Below are 19,937 nucleotides of genomic sequence, written 5' to 3'. Positions count from 1 at the left end.
CAGACATAGGCAATGCTTTCTGCTGATCCTCTGTGATGCCATGGGCACAACACAGAGAGAGCAGGTGAAATGCAAAGCCCTTCCACTACACGACCCACAATGATGAGACTTCCGGATTAACTAATGACCGAGCTGGCTGAATGAGCTTTAAGCCTAACCTTCCCACATCTACAATGAGCTCTATTACATAAAATGCTGGAGTCCACTGCACCAAACAGCCTTTCTCCATCTCTATAGGCGGGTAGTCAGTCATTCTACTGTATATTACATTACATTACATTTAGCAGACACTTCTTGACCAAAGTGACTTACATATGTCAGCTATATTACCAGGGATCACATTGTCCCTGGAGCAACTTGGGGTTACAGTAAGTTCCTTGCTCAAGGGCACAACGGTGGAAGCCGGGAATTGAACCCACAACTTTCAGGCTACTGCACGCTAGCCCAGCTCCTTAACCACTACACTACCACCGCCCATATCAGCTCACAGTGGACCTTGCTCTTAGAAATAAGCGTGAAAGAGGCGTCAGATCAGCTGAAACTAGCAAGAGAGAAAAATCCAGAACAGAGTGGGGGAGTGGCATGCTTTACAAGACCAATGAACATGGCCATGAAAAGGGGAAAACAAACAGACTCCATATGGCCATCTGCTACACGCCCCCCTGAGAGTTGGGGAGAGTAGTATTTAAGCAGCCACTTTGGAGCCTTCCCCAGTCAGAGGAGCAGGCCTCTGGAGCTGTAGGGCTCCGACTGTGGAAATATGGGCCATTACAGACACGAGGCGGGAGAGCTACAACACCTGTATTGTGTGTAAGCCTGTGCAAATCATTGTGTGTGTGTGTGTGTGTGTGTTTGTGTAATGTGACAAGACATTCTAAAGAAATGCCAGGGCACAGCAATCAACATTCCCATTTGCTTATCTTCCATTAACCATGGGTCTGCAGCCAAATTAGCATAATGAGACTGAGCAAAACACTGGTGCTTCATAACCCCCTAAAATGGCTGCCATCAGGAGGCCTGCTGGGAGGGATTTTACAAACACAAGTACACACAGTGAGATGCTTGGCCGTGTATGCATCACAAGGACAGTGTGGTCTCTAGTGTTGCCACAAATGCTTTTTCATATTAACGTACAAATATTTCTCTTGACTTGCCTTCAGGCTAGGCTTTGACCACAGCAACCATCTCCTTAGAACTCGTAATGGTAATGAGTGGATGTGTGCAGTAAAGTTGTAGCTAGAATTGGCATAGAACCTTAACCACGAGTGTGCCATGAATTAATGCTCCTTTTTACATACTGGAAATGCTGGCAGTATTCACTTCAAGGTAGCAAAATCATATTAGCATACATTGGACCATGACTGGACTTCGGTCAGCGTCCTACTAGGAGTAGTGTGCTACTGGTCCGTTTTTGGACGCCCAATATATTTAATTTAACCTAAAAGATGTTTGTCTTTCACACTGTATTTTAGCAGATACTGGAAAATGAAAATCCCTATATCTTCAGGAAATGTTTCAGTAGATTAATGAGATTTTGATAGATTGATCGGAGGATATGGCATTTTATATTGGTGTAAAAAAGTGAATTTCACAAAAAATGCAGTTACTGCACTTTGGCTTTGTAGGGCAGTATAGGTGAATGAATAAAGTGTTTTGAAAGAAATAAGCGGTAAAAACGGTGGGCCATTTGTCTGTGACTTGCCGGTGGACTGGACTGCCTATAAACCAATGAGCAAACGGCCAGTGCACTGATGGGTCCCCTGGACTCAACATTCAGGAGTATTCTGTAATATGTAGTCAAGCGGATGTACAGTGAACACAGGACTTTGCAGTCATGAAAAAAACCCAGTGGGAATGCTAATGCTATCTATATGTGCCGTTTGATCTGGAATGATGAATTTCATCTGCGGAAGACACATATCATTTCAGCATTTCATGGAGAGTCTGTGATCTTACCATCTTCTGCAGATGTTTTTCTTTCCGGACATCCACCATCACCAATCCTTCTTTGACTAGGCCGAGACCCGCGTCGTCTTTGGAGTCAGTGAACTGCAGAGTGACATGAGGGCACGTTGCCCCGTTGTACTCCACATTGAGTTGACACTGTGTGTTTTGGACGTCCCGCACAATGCAGTCCACCACGTCAGCCCGAGCGTCCTCCTGCAGGGGGCGACACTGGGTCAGCACGGAATACTCTTTTTTCCTCTCTCTCACACTTAAAACCAACCGCACACACACACACACACACACACACACACACACACACACACACACACACACACACACACACACACACACACACACACACACACACACACACACACACACACACACACACACACACACACACACACACACACACACACACACACACACACACACACACACACACACACACACACACACACACACACACACACACCACTTCACAGGGGACATCCTTGTAGACACCAAACAAAGAGTGATATGAACATACAAGACAAAAATAAACCAATCATGCCCACAAGAGACAGGACACTCAAGGTTTCCAGCCTCCACCCCTGGGCCAATCATTCACTCGACACTCAAAAATTGGCCAATAACTCATTCCCTTCAGTCTGAAGCAACCAATCAATCTCTCTTTAGTGAAGGCTGTGAGCCAAAGAAGCTATAAGCTCTCTAGTCGTCTCTCTCTCTCTCGCTCTCCCTCTCCCTCTCTCACACACACTCACTCACACTCTCTCTCTCAAGCTCCGGACATCACTCTCCCTACCATGACCAGTCTCCATGGTAACCTGCAAGTGCTGACTGCCCTTGGGGTGGCTGAGATGGAGGGAGACGCTTTAAAGGGGAAAAAAAAAAACCTCACAGGGCTTTTTGTTTTTCTCCCCCCCTGGTCAACATGTCACACTTCGCTGTGGGGGAGCTCCAACCAAGATAGAGAATGGGGGAGTATGAATAGAAAAAAGGAAATGGAGGAATAATAAGGATTCTCTGATTAAGCTCTAGGGTGGAAGGGAATTGGGGGGTTAATGTGAATGCTCAATTTGCTGACTGTATTGAGGTTTGGTGGTTACGTGTGATGGGCCTTTCAGATAGGACGTGATTTGCACAGCGCTAGTTGCTGGGTTTAGTGCAAAGCAGTAGTCCTCATAGGGCTGTAGAACATTGGTGAACTTTGACCACAGCGTGAGCGCAAGCTCGCCGAGTGGTGCAATTGCTCTGCGCCTGCACTTTGCTCAACGTAGCGGCAAACTGTTATTACGTGGCATCGCAAGCAATTAGAAATAATAGGTTTTAGAGCAGTGCTGTTGTCACGTTGTATCTGAAGGCCCCATAAAGCTTTCTGGGGGGGAGGTGGATGGGTTGAGGACAGTGCATCAAAAGTATATGTTGATCAATGTTGATGTTCACATGTTTTAATAGTATGAAAACTACACATACAAAAAAAAGAAACAAATAATGAATTTATACTAAAAGGCAGTAGTCATACACTTTTTGTACAAATTAAGATACACCAGAATCAAAAAACAAAACATCTACTTATAATTCTATTAACTACTATACATCCCACTATATGTATTAGCATGTACATGTACTTACATCCTGTGGCACCTGGATGAAGGCAAAGGCATATTCTGTGGCCTGGGCTGCCAGGGTGCGGGTGCTGAACGCTGGTGGGAGAGGAGCCAGGCGTGTGGAGGACAGGGTCTCTCTCTGCAGTTTGAGAGAAAGAAAGCGCGATTACTGTAGGCATATCGACCTGGACGTTAACACTCCACAAATTACCTTTCAAAACAAATCAAAACAAATCAAAACAGATTTGAAACGATGCAGTGAGCAACCCAAAAAGCAGTGCATCTGACCCTGGGTTTGTTCAAGTTCTCCTTGTGTAAGTCACAAGTTTCGTACAAGTTAACTTCAACTGCAAAATTTGAGAAAATGCTTGTAAACTGGCCATTTCCTTTCATTTTGGGGAACATTTATTCTGAACATTGACAGTTTATGATTTTCCTGGATTAATATACTGTATAAACTAGTAGCCACATTCAATAGTTACTTGGTTCTTTTGTTCTCCACCTTCTAGCTACATCAAATGTTTGTTGCTTTGTTAAAATCAGGCCATACAGGCCTAGTCACTCCAGCAGAAAAAGGAATGGAGATTTTGACCTTCATGAAACTAGAGATTAGCCTACCTGATCATTGACAACAATGAGAGGAGCACTCCTATGCTAACATGTAAAATAGTTTAAAAAATGGATACATTTAATGATCTGGCTGGACCTGAACGATTTATGCAAAAAGAAAAAACAAATATTAAAAGCTGTATATTTTCATGGCATACTTAAAAGAAATCTAAAACCAAAAGACCATGCAATTAGTAGATATATGGCAATGGCCACACCATCGTTTTAAATTTGATGACATGAGTGTGATAAAGCTTATGGGGTGAGATTCAGCAGAACACAGTAAGGGTTGTGATGAGGGAAGAGGAAGAGAGAGATAGAGGTCCTAAAGAAGAGAAGTGCTGTAGCTCAGTCACATTTTCAGAAGGATGCCAAGGAGCATCACATCGACAAGACAGGCCCAAGAGACAGGCCCAAGGCCTCTTGCTATGAGGTCACCACAGAGTCCCACGGCACAGTTAACTGTACGAAATATAACTGTAGGGAAATCTAAGATGCTGAATCAGTGTATTAAATAGGAACAACCCAAAAGCCATCAGGAGATACTTAAACTGTATTTACAGATCATGTATTTGTATTATGAGGTGTTACAGTGCAACCCCCAACATATCTAGTCATGTTGTTGCATAATTTTTCAACAAGGAGCTTACAAAACAATCGGACATTACAGACAAAACACATAATGCACGTCCAGCACTTTCATCCCACCACACAGAAAGCCATCAACTCTTAAATAACCTTGTTAAAAGCAGTTTTCCCAACATGATTCTACTGCATAACATACAGTAGCCAGACAATACTGAGCTTGCCCACAAATGTTCACTCACACAGACACAGAGAGACAGACAGACAGACACACAGACAGACAGAGAGAAAGAGAGAGAGAAAGAGAGAGAGAGAGAGAGAGAGAGAGAGAGAGAGACAGACAGACAGAGAGAAAGAGAGAGAGAGAGAGAGAGAGAGAGAGAGAGAGAGAGACAGACAGACAGACATACAGACAGAGACAGAGACACCCTTTCCATTCCTTGCTTGCTGAGACAAATATAGAACTGCATGTTCCACTCACGTTGCCATAGTCGATGTAAAACACGTGAACCTTGGCAGGGGATTCCACCTTCTCTACTCTGGCTCTGTACCTTGGGGAAAATGCAGGTGAAGTGAGATATTGAACAGACTCTTCAGGACATAATACACATTACATGAGAATGATGTGGCCCAGACTGGGGCGACAAGGGTGAAAACACACCCTTTGTAGGTGGTACACAGAGCAGGGAGAAAGGAGTCCGGAGCAGAAAGACAGAGCGGATGGAAAGTGAATGCTACAGAAAATTAGGCCAAAATGCACAGTTATGGACGGCCAGCTGTACAAAGCGGTTTTATTTCAAACATTCACTACATTAAATAAGCCTCGAATGGAAGTCTCCTGTCAGGACAGTAATTAATTAAAAAAGAGTAGAGGAGAAAACCAGCATAAAAGCTATCATTATCCTATGACAGACCCCAGACATACTCCATTAAATGAAGCTGAGAATGAGTGATCACAAGTAAATGAAAAGTAGAGAAACATATTCACTAGTAAATGACAGGGCTACTGAATGATTTTGAAGTTTGCTTAAGAGGAAACTTAGACTGCACTTCTTTTCCCCCTTTAACCTGAGTCTTGTTTTTTCCCCCTCAAACTCAAATCATCTCTTTTCTGGATATGCAAAGTCATCTTCAAATGTAAAAAAGGTAAAATGAATTCCCAGTGTCCAGCCATCTGTAAAGTCAGGTGCTCTACATGATACTCTGGTTTGGCTTCAGTTTAAAAGGTCCCTGTTTAATTCAGTCACCCGTGTTTAGTGAAAGTAACTGGCGCTCGTTTTCCAACGGGAGGAATAAAACATAATACAGCATTTAAATGACAAAATGTTGCATTTGTTACCCTGAATGCCAAAAGAGACATATGTTTTTATAAAGAAAAACTACTCATATTTTTCAGTGTCAGAAGATCATAAGATCAATGACTTTGATGAAAAGTTAAAAAAATAAAGGGAAGATTAATCTAATTCTCTCATAGACATCCCCACTAAAGAGCAAGTGTAGATATCCTCAACAATTAATTATGCTAACTGCATTGCTTTAGGCAACTGGCCCAAGACAGACCACACAAGGCACAGCTGGGATTCCCATGGTGACAGCAGCTGTGTGGTGCTAATATGCCCCAGAGTCAGCAGTTAGCCTGCTTATACAACCACCATCAGCCCATGTTTCATCTCTACTTTACAACAGGCCATTTATATTTTCTTCCCTTTTGTAGGTTAAGGACTTGTGACTTCCATAGAAATGAATATTAGTCCCCTTCTACAGACTGTTCTGTTGCCCCGTGAACTCACCACTCTCCATCAGCAAATTTGGCGATGCAGAAGTCACCTCTGCGCGGAGCATAGGACCCTTCTACTGGTGGCTGCGCAGCAATCTCAGCTCGCATGGTCTCCATCAGGCTTTCCAACTGGGCACCTGGTGAAAGGAAGACATAATAAGAGAGAAGGGTCAGGTTCAGCGGTGTGTGTCAAGTCAAGTCAAGTCAAGTTTATTTATATAGCGCATTTCATACACAGAGGTCATTCAATGTGCTTTACATAAACAAAACCAAACAATAATAACAAATAAAAGCATAGAAGGGCAATATAGTCAAAGAATAGTTAAAAGGTAAAGATCATAATAAAAAGGAAACATAAAACAAGGTAAAATCATTTAAAAATAAAGAATAATTAGTAAGCAAAACAAAGGCAAAAGTAGTAAAAAAAAAAAGTAATAAAAGACAAAGTAGAATAATTATCAAGGCAGATTCAGAATTTGTTACTCGGCACAGTTAGCAGAAAGCATCTGAGAACAGTTTGGTCTTAAGTCTAGATTTAAAACTGGCTACAGTTGGGGCCTTTTTGATGTCATCCGAAAGTTGGTTCCACAGCTGAGCCGCATAGCAGCTAAAAGCTGCTTCACCATGTTTAGTTCTAACTGTAGGTTTTACTAGCAGGTTTTTCACCTGGGACCTGAGAGGACGAGAAGGTGTGTACTGCTGAAGCATGTCTGACAAGTATTTAGGTCCTGCTCCATTTACTGATTTATAAACAAGCAATAGTGCTTTAAAGTCAATTCTGTGACTTACTGGAAGCCAGTGCAAGGACTTAAGAATTGGAGTAATGTGGTCAGTTCTTTTAGTTTTTGTTAGAATCCTAGCTGCTGCATTTTGTATCACCTGAAGCTGTTTAATAGTCTTTTTAGGAAGGCCTGTGAACAGTCCATTGCAGTAATCAACCCTGCTGGAGATAAATGCATGAATGAGTTTTTCTAAGTCATATTTTGACATCAGCCCTCTGAGTTTGGCAATATTTTTGAGGTGGTAAAAAGCTGATTTAGTTATCGCTTTCATGTGGCTGTTGAAATTTAGATCACTGTCAATTAATACACCAAGATTTTTAACAGTATCCTTTGCCTTCAACCCTTTTGTGCCAAGGAGAGTGGCAACCCTAAGTCTTTCCTCATTTTTACCAAATATAATTACTTCAGTTTTTTCTTTGTTCAGCTGAAGAAAATGTTGAGACATCCAGGTGTTGATTTGTTCTATACACTGACACATAGATTCAAGAGGACCATAGTCGTTTGGTGATAGAGCTAAGTAAATTTGTGTGTCATCTGCATAGCTATGATATGAAATCAAATTATTTTGAATGATTTGTCCAAGTGGGAGCATATAGAGGTTGAATAATAGTGGCCCCAAGATCGACCCCTGGGGAACACCACAGGTCAAGGACGTTGGTGTTGAGGTACAGTTTCCGATGGCAACAAAGAAGCTCCTTTCTTGTAGATATGATTTTATCCAGCTGATAACTATGCCTGTAAATCCAACCCAGTGTTCTAGTCTGTGTAGTAAAATATTGTGATCAACAGTGTCAAATGCTGCACTAAGGTCCAGTAGCACTAGGACTGATGTTTTACCTGAATCTGTGTTGAGGCGTATGTCATTGGAAACTTTAATGAGAGCTGTTTGTGTTTGTGTGTGTGTGTGTGTGTGTGTGTGTGTGTGTGTGTGTGTGTGTGTGTGTGCATGAGCGAAAGAGTGAAAAAGGGACACAGAAAATGAGATTTGCTCATGATCAGTCACTTATGCTCACAATAATATTTTGTACTGTCAACCAATAAGTAAAGCGCCGCTACAGTAAATGCAGGCACTAATATCCAAGTCTGCAGATACACCCGATATGCCATGCTAAGCCTGCTCCCATAACTGCAATAACAAGCCAGTCACAGGCTCACAGCAATAACAATTCAGTGGCAATCAGGCTTGATGGCAATGGAGAGTGTGGAGCGCTTACTCCAGCTAGTTTAGCAAAATGCCTGTATGAAATTACAGTGATTTGTTGACAGTCAATTTCCATTGATTTCTTTGTGGGTGGAAGGAAGTGTCACTGGAAATAGAGCACTGAGACACACTCGGTTAAAACTCAAATGCTCACCTCCACTCTATGGGTGAGTGGATCACTGCTGCACTGAAGCAAAGCTTAAAGCTATTGTCCTCCAAGGTGATTTCTCACACTCCATCTCTTTAGGTCTGTTAACCCTAACGTCAGGAATAGGAAAATGAAGCCGTGCGTATGAAGGCCAATCTTTGCCACATAGTGTACAAAAAGACATAATACTGTATCAGCAGAAGGCATTTTTTACAGTCTATGGTTTTCACGCAGGCAGACCAGTAGACCTGCACTGTCCCAGTGGCATTGTTTGTACTGTTCTCCGCCAGTGATGGGATGTTCTAGCAAGGCTGACAGCAAAAGTCTCATCTCTGATTTATTAATATAATTAAAAAAAAAGTTTGAGTCTGCTTTCCTAGGCACAGAGTGCTTTCCCCCACACTGCCGGCTTCCTCGCTGTGCTCCACTTTAAGTCTTGCAGATCTCATTAAATAATAAATAAGATGTGAGGGACTCCTCAGAATGCTATATATAGCTTTAATGGAGACTCTTCATTTAACCTAATTAATATGAGACCTTCTGTTACTGTCCAAGGGCAGTCAGAGTTTGGAGCAAAGCACTTACTAGAATGCAAACCTCTATACTAAACATCTCCAATCACAGCCATCAGCAGACCCTCATCAGCCTCAATATATATATGTACAGGGTTCCCAGTCAAATGTAAAATTCCATGACTTTTCCCTGACAGAAAAAAACTGAATTTCTATGACTTACTATACTATACTTACTAACGTATGGCGTTCAAGAATATCTTACTGTTTAGAGTGGGAGATGAATAATTGGGCATTAAATAAACAATGTTCGGATATTTAAGGAAGCAGTAAAGCAAATAACCAGATATACACCAATTCTCAGTGGAAATATTTGTATGAATGTATTTTGGCAAGTCAATTTTAAACTGCTACAACAAAATTCCCTGATATTCCATGACTTTTCCCCAAAAATGATAACATTCCCTGACTTTTCCCTGTCTGAAATAGACTTTGCAAAATTCCATGATATTCCAGGAATTCCATGACCCGTGGGAACCCTGTATGTAACTCTGGGTGGGACTAACTGAGTAACTGACAATACTAAGCTTATACCACCACTGCTGCCCTGCCCAAATTACAATGGCATCACAATACAGAGATTCTGCAATACTTGATAAATTGCGAGACAACCTTCAACAATACATCACAATTTATGTGTAACAGACAACGTTTTGGCTTCAAAGGAAATCAGGAAAGTTTAGGAATTTAAGCCTAACAGACTTCACAGAATGCATCATGTGCTACTTCCAAATGCATTTATTACAAAACCCACGACACATGCCACTTTTGCCTGAAAAAACAAAACAAAAAAACAAACACACACAATTAAGCCCTTGGAACACTGGTGACTGGAGGACAGCATATCATTTTGTGCAGAAGAAAACAAAACGCATCATTCATGACTAGCACTTTTCTAAAATGAACTTAGTTTTATTGACGAAAGCAATTCTGTCCACATGATGGGTATCCTAAATCATCAAATGTGTCAACATAAGATGCTACACTATGGAGAGTATGCCATGCTTTGCGTGGAAATGACCATACACCTTTCCTACGCCTGTTTTATGTCATACATTCGTTTTGTAAATGAGGGCCAGTGAAATATCGCAATAGGTCACCATATCAATTTTATTTTTACACACTCAATTGTCACTGGTTCACTACCTAAACGCTTGACATTGCTGCTTTTTCAAGAGTACAGAAAAAAAACTATGCTGAGAAAGATCTTCCTGTAATTATGTAGTCAATGTAACTGCGAAAATGAAGAAATGAAACCAGAAGGCTCCAAAAATGAGTGTAGCGTGCTCCTTTATACGACAGGGGTGACGGGACCAAGTCCAGACCATATGGTGGAAGGTGTGGCCCCTTAAGACCCCCCCCCCCCCACCCCCCCGCCCTTCTAGGTCATTGCACGCTAGTAGAGGACACAACCCTGGAGCCAACTTCAAATATAGCCGCAATCGGCAATGGCGGGCCCGAGCACCTGCGGTCCGCAACCCATGACATGTCGGAATCCAACAAAGCACCGACGTGGTGCATTTGTGAAATGTACATATTTGATGCGTGTGCTATTTGTTTTTGTATTTTATTTTCTGCCACATGTACTTGCTTGGCCAGGTGGGGGCGCAATGCAAGGCAGGCCCATTGGGTGTCATCATAATCATAATATATATTACCTGAGACATTTCAGACCATTAATTTTAAGCAAAGAACATTTCTGATACACTTTTTGGTTGGCCAGATGGTGGCGCTATGTTAGACATGGAAATTAGACATGTGAATATCATCACAATAATGATATCCAAAATTTGTGTAAACTTTCAGATCAATCACATTGTCCATTTCTGGCACATTTCCTGCTTGACCAGGTGGTGGCGCTATGCCAGGCAGGCCTATTGGGTGTCTGGATATCATCATAATCATAATATCTATTAACCTGAGAAGTTTCAGACCATTTATTCAAAGCATAGAGCATTTCTGGCACATTTCCGGCTTGGCCAGATGGTGGCGCTATGCTAGGACTGTGAATTATGCATGTGAATATCATCACAATAATGATATCCAATATTTTATAAAGTTTCAGATCAATCACTTAAGGCATTGTCCATATCTGGCACATTTCCTGCTTGGCCAGGTGGTGGCGCTATGCCAGGCAGGCCCATTGGGTGTCTGGATATCATCATAATCATGATATCTATTAACCTGAGAAGTTTCAGACCATTCATTCAATGCACTGTGATTTATGACACATTTCCTCTTTATGTGGTGAGATATTAAAATCATATCAAATATATGACATATCAAAAATCCCTTCACAATTTAACATCAGCGACATCTTGGCATAATGTTTGCCAAATTTCACATGAATCTGACAAACCGTCTAGGAGCAGTATGTTAAAATTGACCATGTGACATCAGTGTAATTGTCATTCTTTCTGTTGCCAGTTGGTGGCGCTATGCCAAACATGCATTATGGGCATGTGAATATTATCATTAACATGGTCTTTAATGACCTGTGAAATATAAAACATTTCAAGCCATGCATGGTGAGTTATGACACATTTATTGTTTATGTGGAAGGGTATTAAAATTAATAATTTCGCCATTTCGTCAAATTACAACATATCAAAAAAAAAGCTTCACAATTTATAATCAGGAACATCTCGGCGTCATGTATACCAACTTTGACATGAATCGGATCAACCGTCTAGGAGGAGTACGTTAAAATTGATCATGTCCACAAGGCACAAAATCTCAATTACCTCACTTCCTGTGGGCCTGGCTAATGGCATGTTAATACAAAAGTTGTTTGTTTTTGGGAGTTCCATACACCCACCAAATTTGGTGTGTGTATCTAAAACTATATGCCAACCACAAGTCACAGTGACATAAGGGGGCGCTATGGAGTTCCTGGGCAATGCCCGGTGCCAAGCTTTTATCCCTGTCTATTCACTGTATCACTTGATGTGTGTGCCAAATTTCATGCGTTTTCACCCATGAGAAGCACCTCTTTTGGCATCATGATTCATCACATATTTCATCACATATTAGTCTGCACAAAATCCCAAATACCTCACTTCCTGTTGGGTGTGGCTAATGCATTGTACATACGAAAGTTGTTCATCTTGGGGAGATACAAACACCTACCAAATTTGGTGTGTGTAGCTGAAAGTATATGCCCACCACGGGATCAGTCATCTAAGGGGGCGTAAGGGGGCGCTAGCGAGTCTCTGGGCCATGCCCGGGGCCAAGCTTTTTTACCTAGCTGCTTTGTGTGACACCTGATGTGTGTGCCAAATTTCAAGACTTTTCGATTATGTTAACCACCTCAAAATATATTTGCCAACCACGGGATCAGTCACCTGAGGGGGCGCTAGCGAGTCCCTGGGCCACGCCCGGGTCACGCTCTTGTACCTAACTGCGTTGCGTGACACCAGGGGCCTGTACTACGAAGCGGGGTTTCTGGCTTATCTGGGTAACTTCGAGAGTAACTTGATCACGTGTGGCGTAACTTCCCGATTAACCCGTACTACGAAAGGTGGATAGGTTTTAACCGAGGTATGCTGCCATGGCAATTTACGCTGCATCTCAAAACTGCTCCGACCAGGTTATGTTCTTGGTTAACCCGAGGTTTCCGTTAACCACACCCTTTATAAGTACCACCCCTCCACTAACAATATCTCCCGAGACATGTCGGCGTACCTGGATGATCCACGACATTGGAGCGCAAATCGTGAGGGACTCTCTTCGCAGGGCGAGGGGTTTTAGAGACCGCCAGAAAATATATATAGCCTACCCGGACGATATTCTCTATGAAGATATAGATTGTCAGCCGAGGGAATTCGTTATCTTTGTCAGATGATCTAGGAAGACGTCTCATAGCAATGCCCGTACGTGGACATTCATGTATTCAATCGGTGATGAATACTGTATGTCCTAAAATAAATCGGACATAGGCCTATTGTATGCTGAACATCTGAGCAAGAATAGCCTAAAATAAATCGGACATAGCCTACAGTAGGCCTAATAAATAAAAATCACCATTTTAACAAACTTGTTGAATTGAATGTCATATTACTGTACCCTGCACATAAAGGCTACACATTTCCACAGCACCAGAATCCGACCGAATGCCTCCCTCAACCCCCTCCATAATCGGCCTTCCACTATTATTTGCGATGGCCAACTCCTCTGCTACTGTAAAACACTCTGGTGTCTTTCCTCCTACAGTAGTGTTCGAAGACACCTGTTTCTTGTTAGCTGAAAAAAAGAGGCCAAGTGAAGGCTATAAGCTAGGCCTACATGTTTTCATAATTAAGAAATATTAATGCAAGCTATAACTATATAAACCTACTATTCTGAATAATGTTTTTGTGTTTCATTTTCACCTGCTGCCATGTGCGTTTGGCAATGGTGTTGCATCTGAAATGTTCACAGGATTAGGCATACACTAAATCAGTCAATGGGGGCTACTTAAACATTCAATTATCCTTATTACTGTAATCTATATGCCCACTTCTGAATTGGGTTGCATCTGTAGGCCTTTCTATGAACTCATATTAGGCTATTTAATTATTTCAACTCATTTCAGACATTCCGTAAGCTACTAATCCTCCATAACACATATTTGAAGAACATGTGGGAATAAAACTTTACTTTTAGGCATTTAGGCTACCCGATCTGTAATACGTTGCCAACAGCCTTGCTTTGCTCACTGCCGACGTATTTGATTTTTGTCGTAGAGTGGGTTTTAATTCCTCATAACTTGTCATAATAATTGTGCATTTCTCATCCGTAAAATAAGGTGATCGCGTCATCATTGAAAGTGGTGACTTGCGCTGCAACCCGCCCCTTTTATGTGAATGCGCACAGGTTAACCCCGGCTCAACAAATCAACTTCATAATCAGCGTCGTAGTACCGATTAACACCACTTAAGATAACCAGGTTTTGTCAACCCTGGTTTAACAAAGTAACCCTGGGTTACATCTGGGTAGGTTAAGCTCCCTTCGTAGTACAGGCCCCTGACGTGTGTGCCAAATTTCAAGAGTTTTCGACCATGTTAACCACCTCAAAAACAATAATAATAATAATAATAATAATCCTTACAAAAACAATAGGGCCTTGCGCCCTTCGGTGCTCGGGCCCTAATAATAATAATAATAATAATAATAATAATCCTTTCAAAAACAATAGGGCTTCGCACCTCTCGGTGCGCAAGGCCGTCGCGGCCTCGCGCACCGTCGGTGCTCGGGCCCTAATTACTATAGTTTCAGACCTCTTTTACTGGAGGCTGTACATTCAAGGCATACTATCTCTGGATATCTAGCAAGAAATAATTAATAAAAGAGAATAAAAATCAACATGCTTGATAAGACCATCAACATTTCTTAAGTATTACATTACATATTTAGCCATCATCTCATTGGAATGTATATTTCTTTTCAAAATATTCAAATTTTCCTGCCAAATTGAATACTCCTCTTAACAGTCTGAAGATTGGCTGTGTGTCTGACGATAACCTTGATTGATGTGTTAAGACATCAAGTCTCATTGAGATAATGTGGGTGGAGTCATTTATTAGGTCAAGGAACTGAGAAGAGACTGTAGACACCTCACATGTACATACATTACCAATACGAAGACTGTGGACACCTCACATGTACATACATTACCAATACGAAGCTCTCGCTCACTATCTGTGTCGTTATCTCCACATTTTTCACTCCTCTGACAAACCAGAGTTTCAGCTTGTACTAGATTTAAAGAGCACTCTATACTAATGCAGATACTTTAATGCTGCATCAAGGCTGTTTTCTTCATTACTACACACATGGTAAATCAGAATCTTGTGTGATTTGACGTTCTTAGAAGATAGTGAAAATGCCAAGACCATGGCATAAATGTGCATTTACAGTAAGGAAAGTGAGGCAAAGACATGTACAAGGAATCTCTTTGTATAGGCTAACAATACTCTCTTGGTATCTGTTTTTATAATGTTTTCCTTGAGAGGCTCTACAAAGTCATTTTCAAAAGCAGTCCATAGTGTGATGTACAAACCACTACCACTTGTCGTGCCTCTCAGCCCACACAAAAGACTAAAGCCCTGCAATGTGCAGGGCATGAGAAAAGCCGAATAGTGCTGCAACAGAATCTAAAATTAAACCACAGCACAAAGCATTTGCATTTGGCATCTCTTGCATTTGCAAGAGATAAACATAGTCATACTGGGTTAGATGCAGCAGTGAAAAAATAAAAGGGAGGGATTTTGTTTTTTTACATATAGTGTTTTGGCTAATAGCATCCAAAGAGTGGCCAGCTGTGAATAAGAGAATTTCGTCAGGCTTTGCAAAGGAATGAGTTTGTAGGTAGGGTGCATAATAGCTCTCTCCCAGCTGATCTAACTACACAATGGGTCTCCTGTGAGTTGACGTGCTTTGCCGTGTATGCAGCTGAAGTGCTGACCTGAAAAAAAGGTGCTGGTGTAGGGGAAAAAAGAAAACATTTCTCCTTTCCTCATATTGGGTAACCTGCTTAGACACAGTTTTGTGGCTGCAGCTGTTATCACATTTTAAGCAATTACATTTGCGATGCTCCGTTCTGTGTACATAGTGCCTTGGCTCCAAATATCAGTCAGGACTATCAGTGCTGCTTGATTGTGACTGCTGTAGATGGTGTAGCCTAGGATTATTTGGGTCGATGTTAAAAAACGTGAAACACTAGATAGTGGATAGTGCTTTCCTGTGAGCTACGTATCGTAAATGTGCCAATTACCAACAATTTTGTTCGAAAATTCTAAAACAATTTTTTTTTTAATACTTCAAATTAACATTTGATAAATGAACCTTACGTTTTTTCAGTAGCCATAGGTGTGTAGATTTGAACACAATCTAGTTTGGTTCTTACAGGGGCTTTTACTGCCTGAAATAGCTGATTTTGTTTACCACGCTCGGAGGTTAGTGTTGGCCTGGTGGGTCGTCTATTCCCAACCTTTCTCACGGCACATCAACGGTTAGAATTCTCATCGCAAATCAAAATTCCACTGGAGCTCCAAGCGGATTTGTACACGCAGCCTTACAACACTGTTTACAGCTCTTCGAGTCATGGTAAAAAGTAATTTTTGGTATAGCTAATGTAGATACACTTATGGTGTGAGTGCCTGCGTTTCTTTAGGAATCCGCCGTCTTGGTTTGTATAGAAATGAATATTAAGTGACACATACATGTAAGAGGTTGGATATACGGGACGGTTGGTAATAGCTGACGTTCCTATAACTGTGAAAAAATGCAAAGGAGAAAAAGCATACAACATGAACACACACCAGCTATGGAGGAAAGCAAAGGGGGAATTCAATATCTCTAACATATGTACTGTACAACCACAGGGAAACAAACACCCAGGGTGAGGCACCATTAGGTGTTTACACAGATAGTCAAATAACATGTTTTAGCTACATTTTGGGAGCTTTTCCAGTGTGCAGCTATTCCACACTTGTTTCACCTACTGGTTAGGGAATCAGATTGGTGGCCAAAGGGTGGTTGGTTCAATCAAATGTGGGCAGGGCCAGCGATTGAACAGCACAAGGCACCTAACCCAACTGCTTTCCGGGCACCGCAGCAATGGATTCCGACTTCTCCTAGTGTGTGTGTGTGTGTGTGTGTGTGTGTTCTGTGTTCAAAAACCACAGATTCCCTCAGGATGAATAATAGTATCTATCTATCTACAGAGTTAACAGTAAATGGAAAGCATCTGATGTTCCATATTTACAGTGGGGAAAAAAGGGTTTCAAAGTTTTAAAAATTCTCTGGACACAGGGTAGGTTCATAAGACTTGATTTCATTAGGTGAGAAACATCTGCTTGGTTTAAAAGCAGGGTGATGAAAATGTGCACAGAGACCTGATTAAAAAAACCTGCTATATTCATTAGGCAACATTCTTATGCCAACTTTAAACCCCAGTGACAAGAACTGCTTGACACAGTTGCCAAATCAGCAAAGGTCCCAACACCAACTGAACTGCATTGCAGTATCAGAGAAGTGTCAGGGACAGCATCAGCATACATATTACTTGTTTAAATAACAAACAACGACCCCTTTTCAAAAAGTTATTTGCTAGAAATCTAGTCGTGGTCTGCAACATGTTGCTGAGACCCTCATATCACACATGGCATAGCACACAGCAATTTTTGATTGCCAGCTATTTGCCTCCAATCTGGGCAATATAGCAACCTCAAAATCTGTTGCCAATTGGAAAATCTTTTTAGACAATGATTAGATTCTTTGTATTATTTCAAAATTTGCAGAGATGTAATTTGATACTGGGGTTCCACAATCTGGGTAATTTCACACAATCTGGTTAATTCCATTTCCATGAATTCAAAAATTCAAAAATATATAGTATAAAATATAAATAAGTTAAACATTGAATTTGTAAGTTTCAAATACTTACGTTACACTCACTATACACAATGAACAAACATTGACTGTGGAATGAGGCAGGCTACACATAGGGCAGTCCAACCTTATTTGATCTCCTCGGGTGAATGCCGTCGGCCTCTTGGGCCTTTTCACTACGAGATAAAAGTGATGATTTGCAGCAAACATGGTTATATTTATCACTACTTCCTATCAAGCTGACAGGAATGTGGAGACCGGAAAAGCAAGGGCTGTATTGGGGGAATAACTGCATTCTTTAACACCTGCAGGTCTCCTCCATTGAGTTATCCACAGCTAAAAGCAGGACTTAATGTGATGGGATTTGTCACGCTCTTGGCAACCGAAGACTGAGATTGGTTCCAAATTAATGCAAATTAATTAATTATCTCATTAGAACGCATTAAGTGTTGACGAAAGTCGATTTTGTGGCCTTGTCAAAGTAGACTACAACTGAAACAGGAGCGAAGACCCTTAATTATTCAAATGACTTAAGGGCAATACATGAACTGTATAAAGTATGTCAACATACAATCTAGCCCCACCTCTCAAAATTATCTGTTTTTTGCAAAAGCAGTGTCGTTCTGACTGGATTCACATGGATATGAATTAATGTATATTAACCAACAAGCTAAATGTAAAAAAATTAGCCTCATAGACACTTTTACAGCTCTGCATAAACATAACCTGCTGTGTTTCCAAATTGGGCTATGCATGAGAGACCTCCGTGTTTGGTGTGTCCAAATGGATAACTCAACCCCAGATTTAGTGCATAACCATGCCCTTGAACTAACAGAATAGTTATAAACATTTGTGAAGGCTCACTCCTTATGCAGGTGACCTTGTTCAACAAAGTTAAATATGCCAAAGGGTGTTTCATATGATGAGTAAAACTTGGTATTTAGTCAGCATGAGTTTAGTGTTCTTGGATCTGATGTCTGAGCAGCTAAAATTATTTTATTTTCTCCTGAACACAAGCCACGCCTTCTGCAAGTACAGTAGATGGCATAGTAGCTACAAATGAAAGTTGAAAGGTCAGGAGAAAGACTAGGAGATCAGCCAGTAGAACTCACCCGTCTCTACATCCTGTGCGTAGAAGTGCAGTTCATCTGTGATTTCAGTGACGTATACGGCTCGGTACTTGGCCACCCGCTCTTTCTCTTCCGACTGCAGAGCTGCCACTTCCTCTGTTGGCTTGTCCTCATAGTTGGCCCAGATCTGTCACGGAATCAGAGACACAAAGGCATATTAAGAATAATTAGACATGCTGGTATTAGTTAACTGCAATGTACAGTTACATAACATGCCGTACATGGAGAGAAGAAATAAAACCTCCAGTCAGGTAGCAAGCATCAACACTGCCATGACAGTGGTAAAAACTGATCATGTCTGAGGTGGGGATCGACAAGGCTAGCCACTGACTTTAGATTAAAGGTGCCACCCTTGATTCTGGCAAACGGTTGTTGATATCTGAAGTTAACGACCAATCAAATTGCAACTGTTTCTTCTGTGCTACTGAAACAACATTGTTTGAATGGCACAGCCAATATTTCTCAACTCTGTCTGAGTCACTTTGTCTCTCCATTTAATGTCAATAAACACTGGAATGTTTTAAGTGTGAACATGGAACACACAGCTAGAATGATGTGAGGTTTTCAGTTACAGCACTGTATGCGGGACCGCTGCCCGATTCTCTTGTCATTCCGCGAGAGAGGACACGGGCAGCAGGCTCATTACACCAAAGAGTGGAGCTTGGGGCAACAAATGAAAAACCACAGACAGTGGACAACATCTCTTCCCGACCAGCTAAGCAATTGTTGCACAAAATCAACCAGCGTTAACAACTTCACCACCATTATAAAAATATCTGTCAACATTTCGGTCACTCTCAAGAAAGTCAGACTAGCCTTTTCTGAACCGGTCTCCAAACTAACTCACTGTCAGGTGTTGCCATTCATACCAGTGTTTCAATAGCCTTGTTACAAGTTAATTAGGAATACTTCATACAGAATTGGTATAAACTAATTAAGTCTGAGATTTGGGCAGAACAGACATTTCCAAGAGGACTTCACTATGTTTTTACCCTTGTTGCTGCAGAGGCAAAGCACCAGGATAAACATCTTGTGTTATCAGTACAAGTGACACAAACACTGAGCCTTAAATACCTTGCCACATCACATTTGACAAAAGGACTGGGTTAACCATCCACAATTGCAATTAATCATTCACCTCCTAGCCATGCAATAAATGAGAAACCTACAAATAAGCGCTTAGAGATTATGAAGCGTTAATGA

At 41.4% G+C, this 19,937-nt stretch overlaps 1 protein-coding gene across 1 annotated transcript in view; it reads right to left on the bottom strand.

Moving 5' to 3' along the window:
* The window catches only part of snd1 (staphylococcal nuclease and tudor domain containing 1), a 148,659-nt gene that overhangs the window by 8,751 nt on the left and 119,971 nt on the right, over positions 1-19,937 (bottom strand). Inside the window, exons 18-22 of the mRNA XM_076296249.1 lie at positions 18,717-18,861; positions 6,542-6,665; positions 5,233-5,302; positions 3,583-3,696; positions 1,957-2,160 (exon numbers count right to left, since the gene is read on the bottom strand). Coding sequence (XP_076152364.1) covers positions 1,957-2,160; positions 3,583-3,696; positions 5,233-5,302; positions 6,542-6,665; positions 18,717-18,861 — 657 coding nt within the window. The remainder of the gene's footprint in view (positions 1-1,956; positions 2,161-3,582; positions 3,697-5,232; positions 5,303-6,541; positions 6,666-18,716; positions 18,862-19,937) is intronic.

The sequence above is a fragment of the Alosa pseudoharengus genome, unplaced genomic scaffold (assembly GCF_046254945.1).
Source record: "Alosa pseudoharengus isolate Yale_2024_CS ecotype anadromous, Long Island Sound unplaced genomic scaffold, YU_APseudo_1.1 YU_APseudo_1.1_scf_20, whole genome shotgun sequence".
Taxonomy (NCBI): Eukaryota; Metazoa; Chordata; class Actinopteri; order Clupeiformes; family Clupeidae; genus Alosa; species Alosa pseudoharengus.
This window is presented reverse-complemented; position numbering and strand designations above follow the sequence as displayed.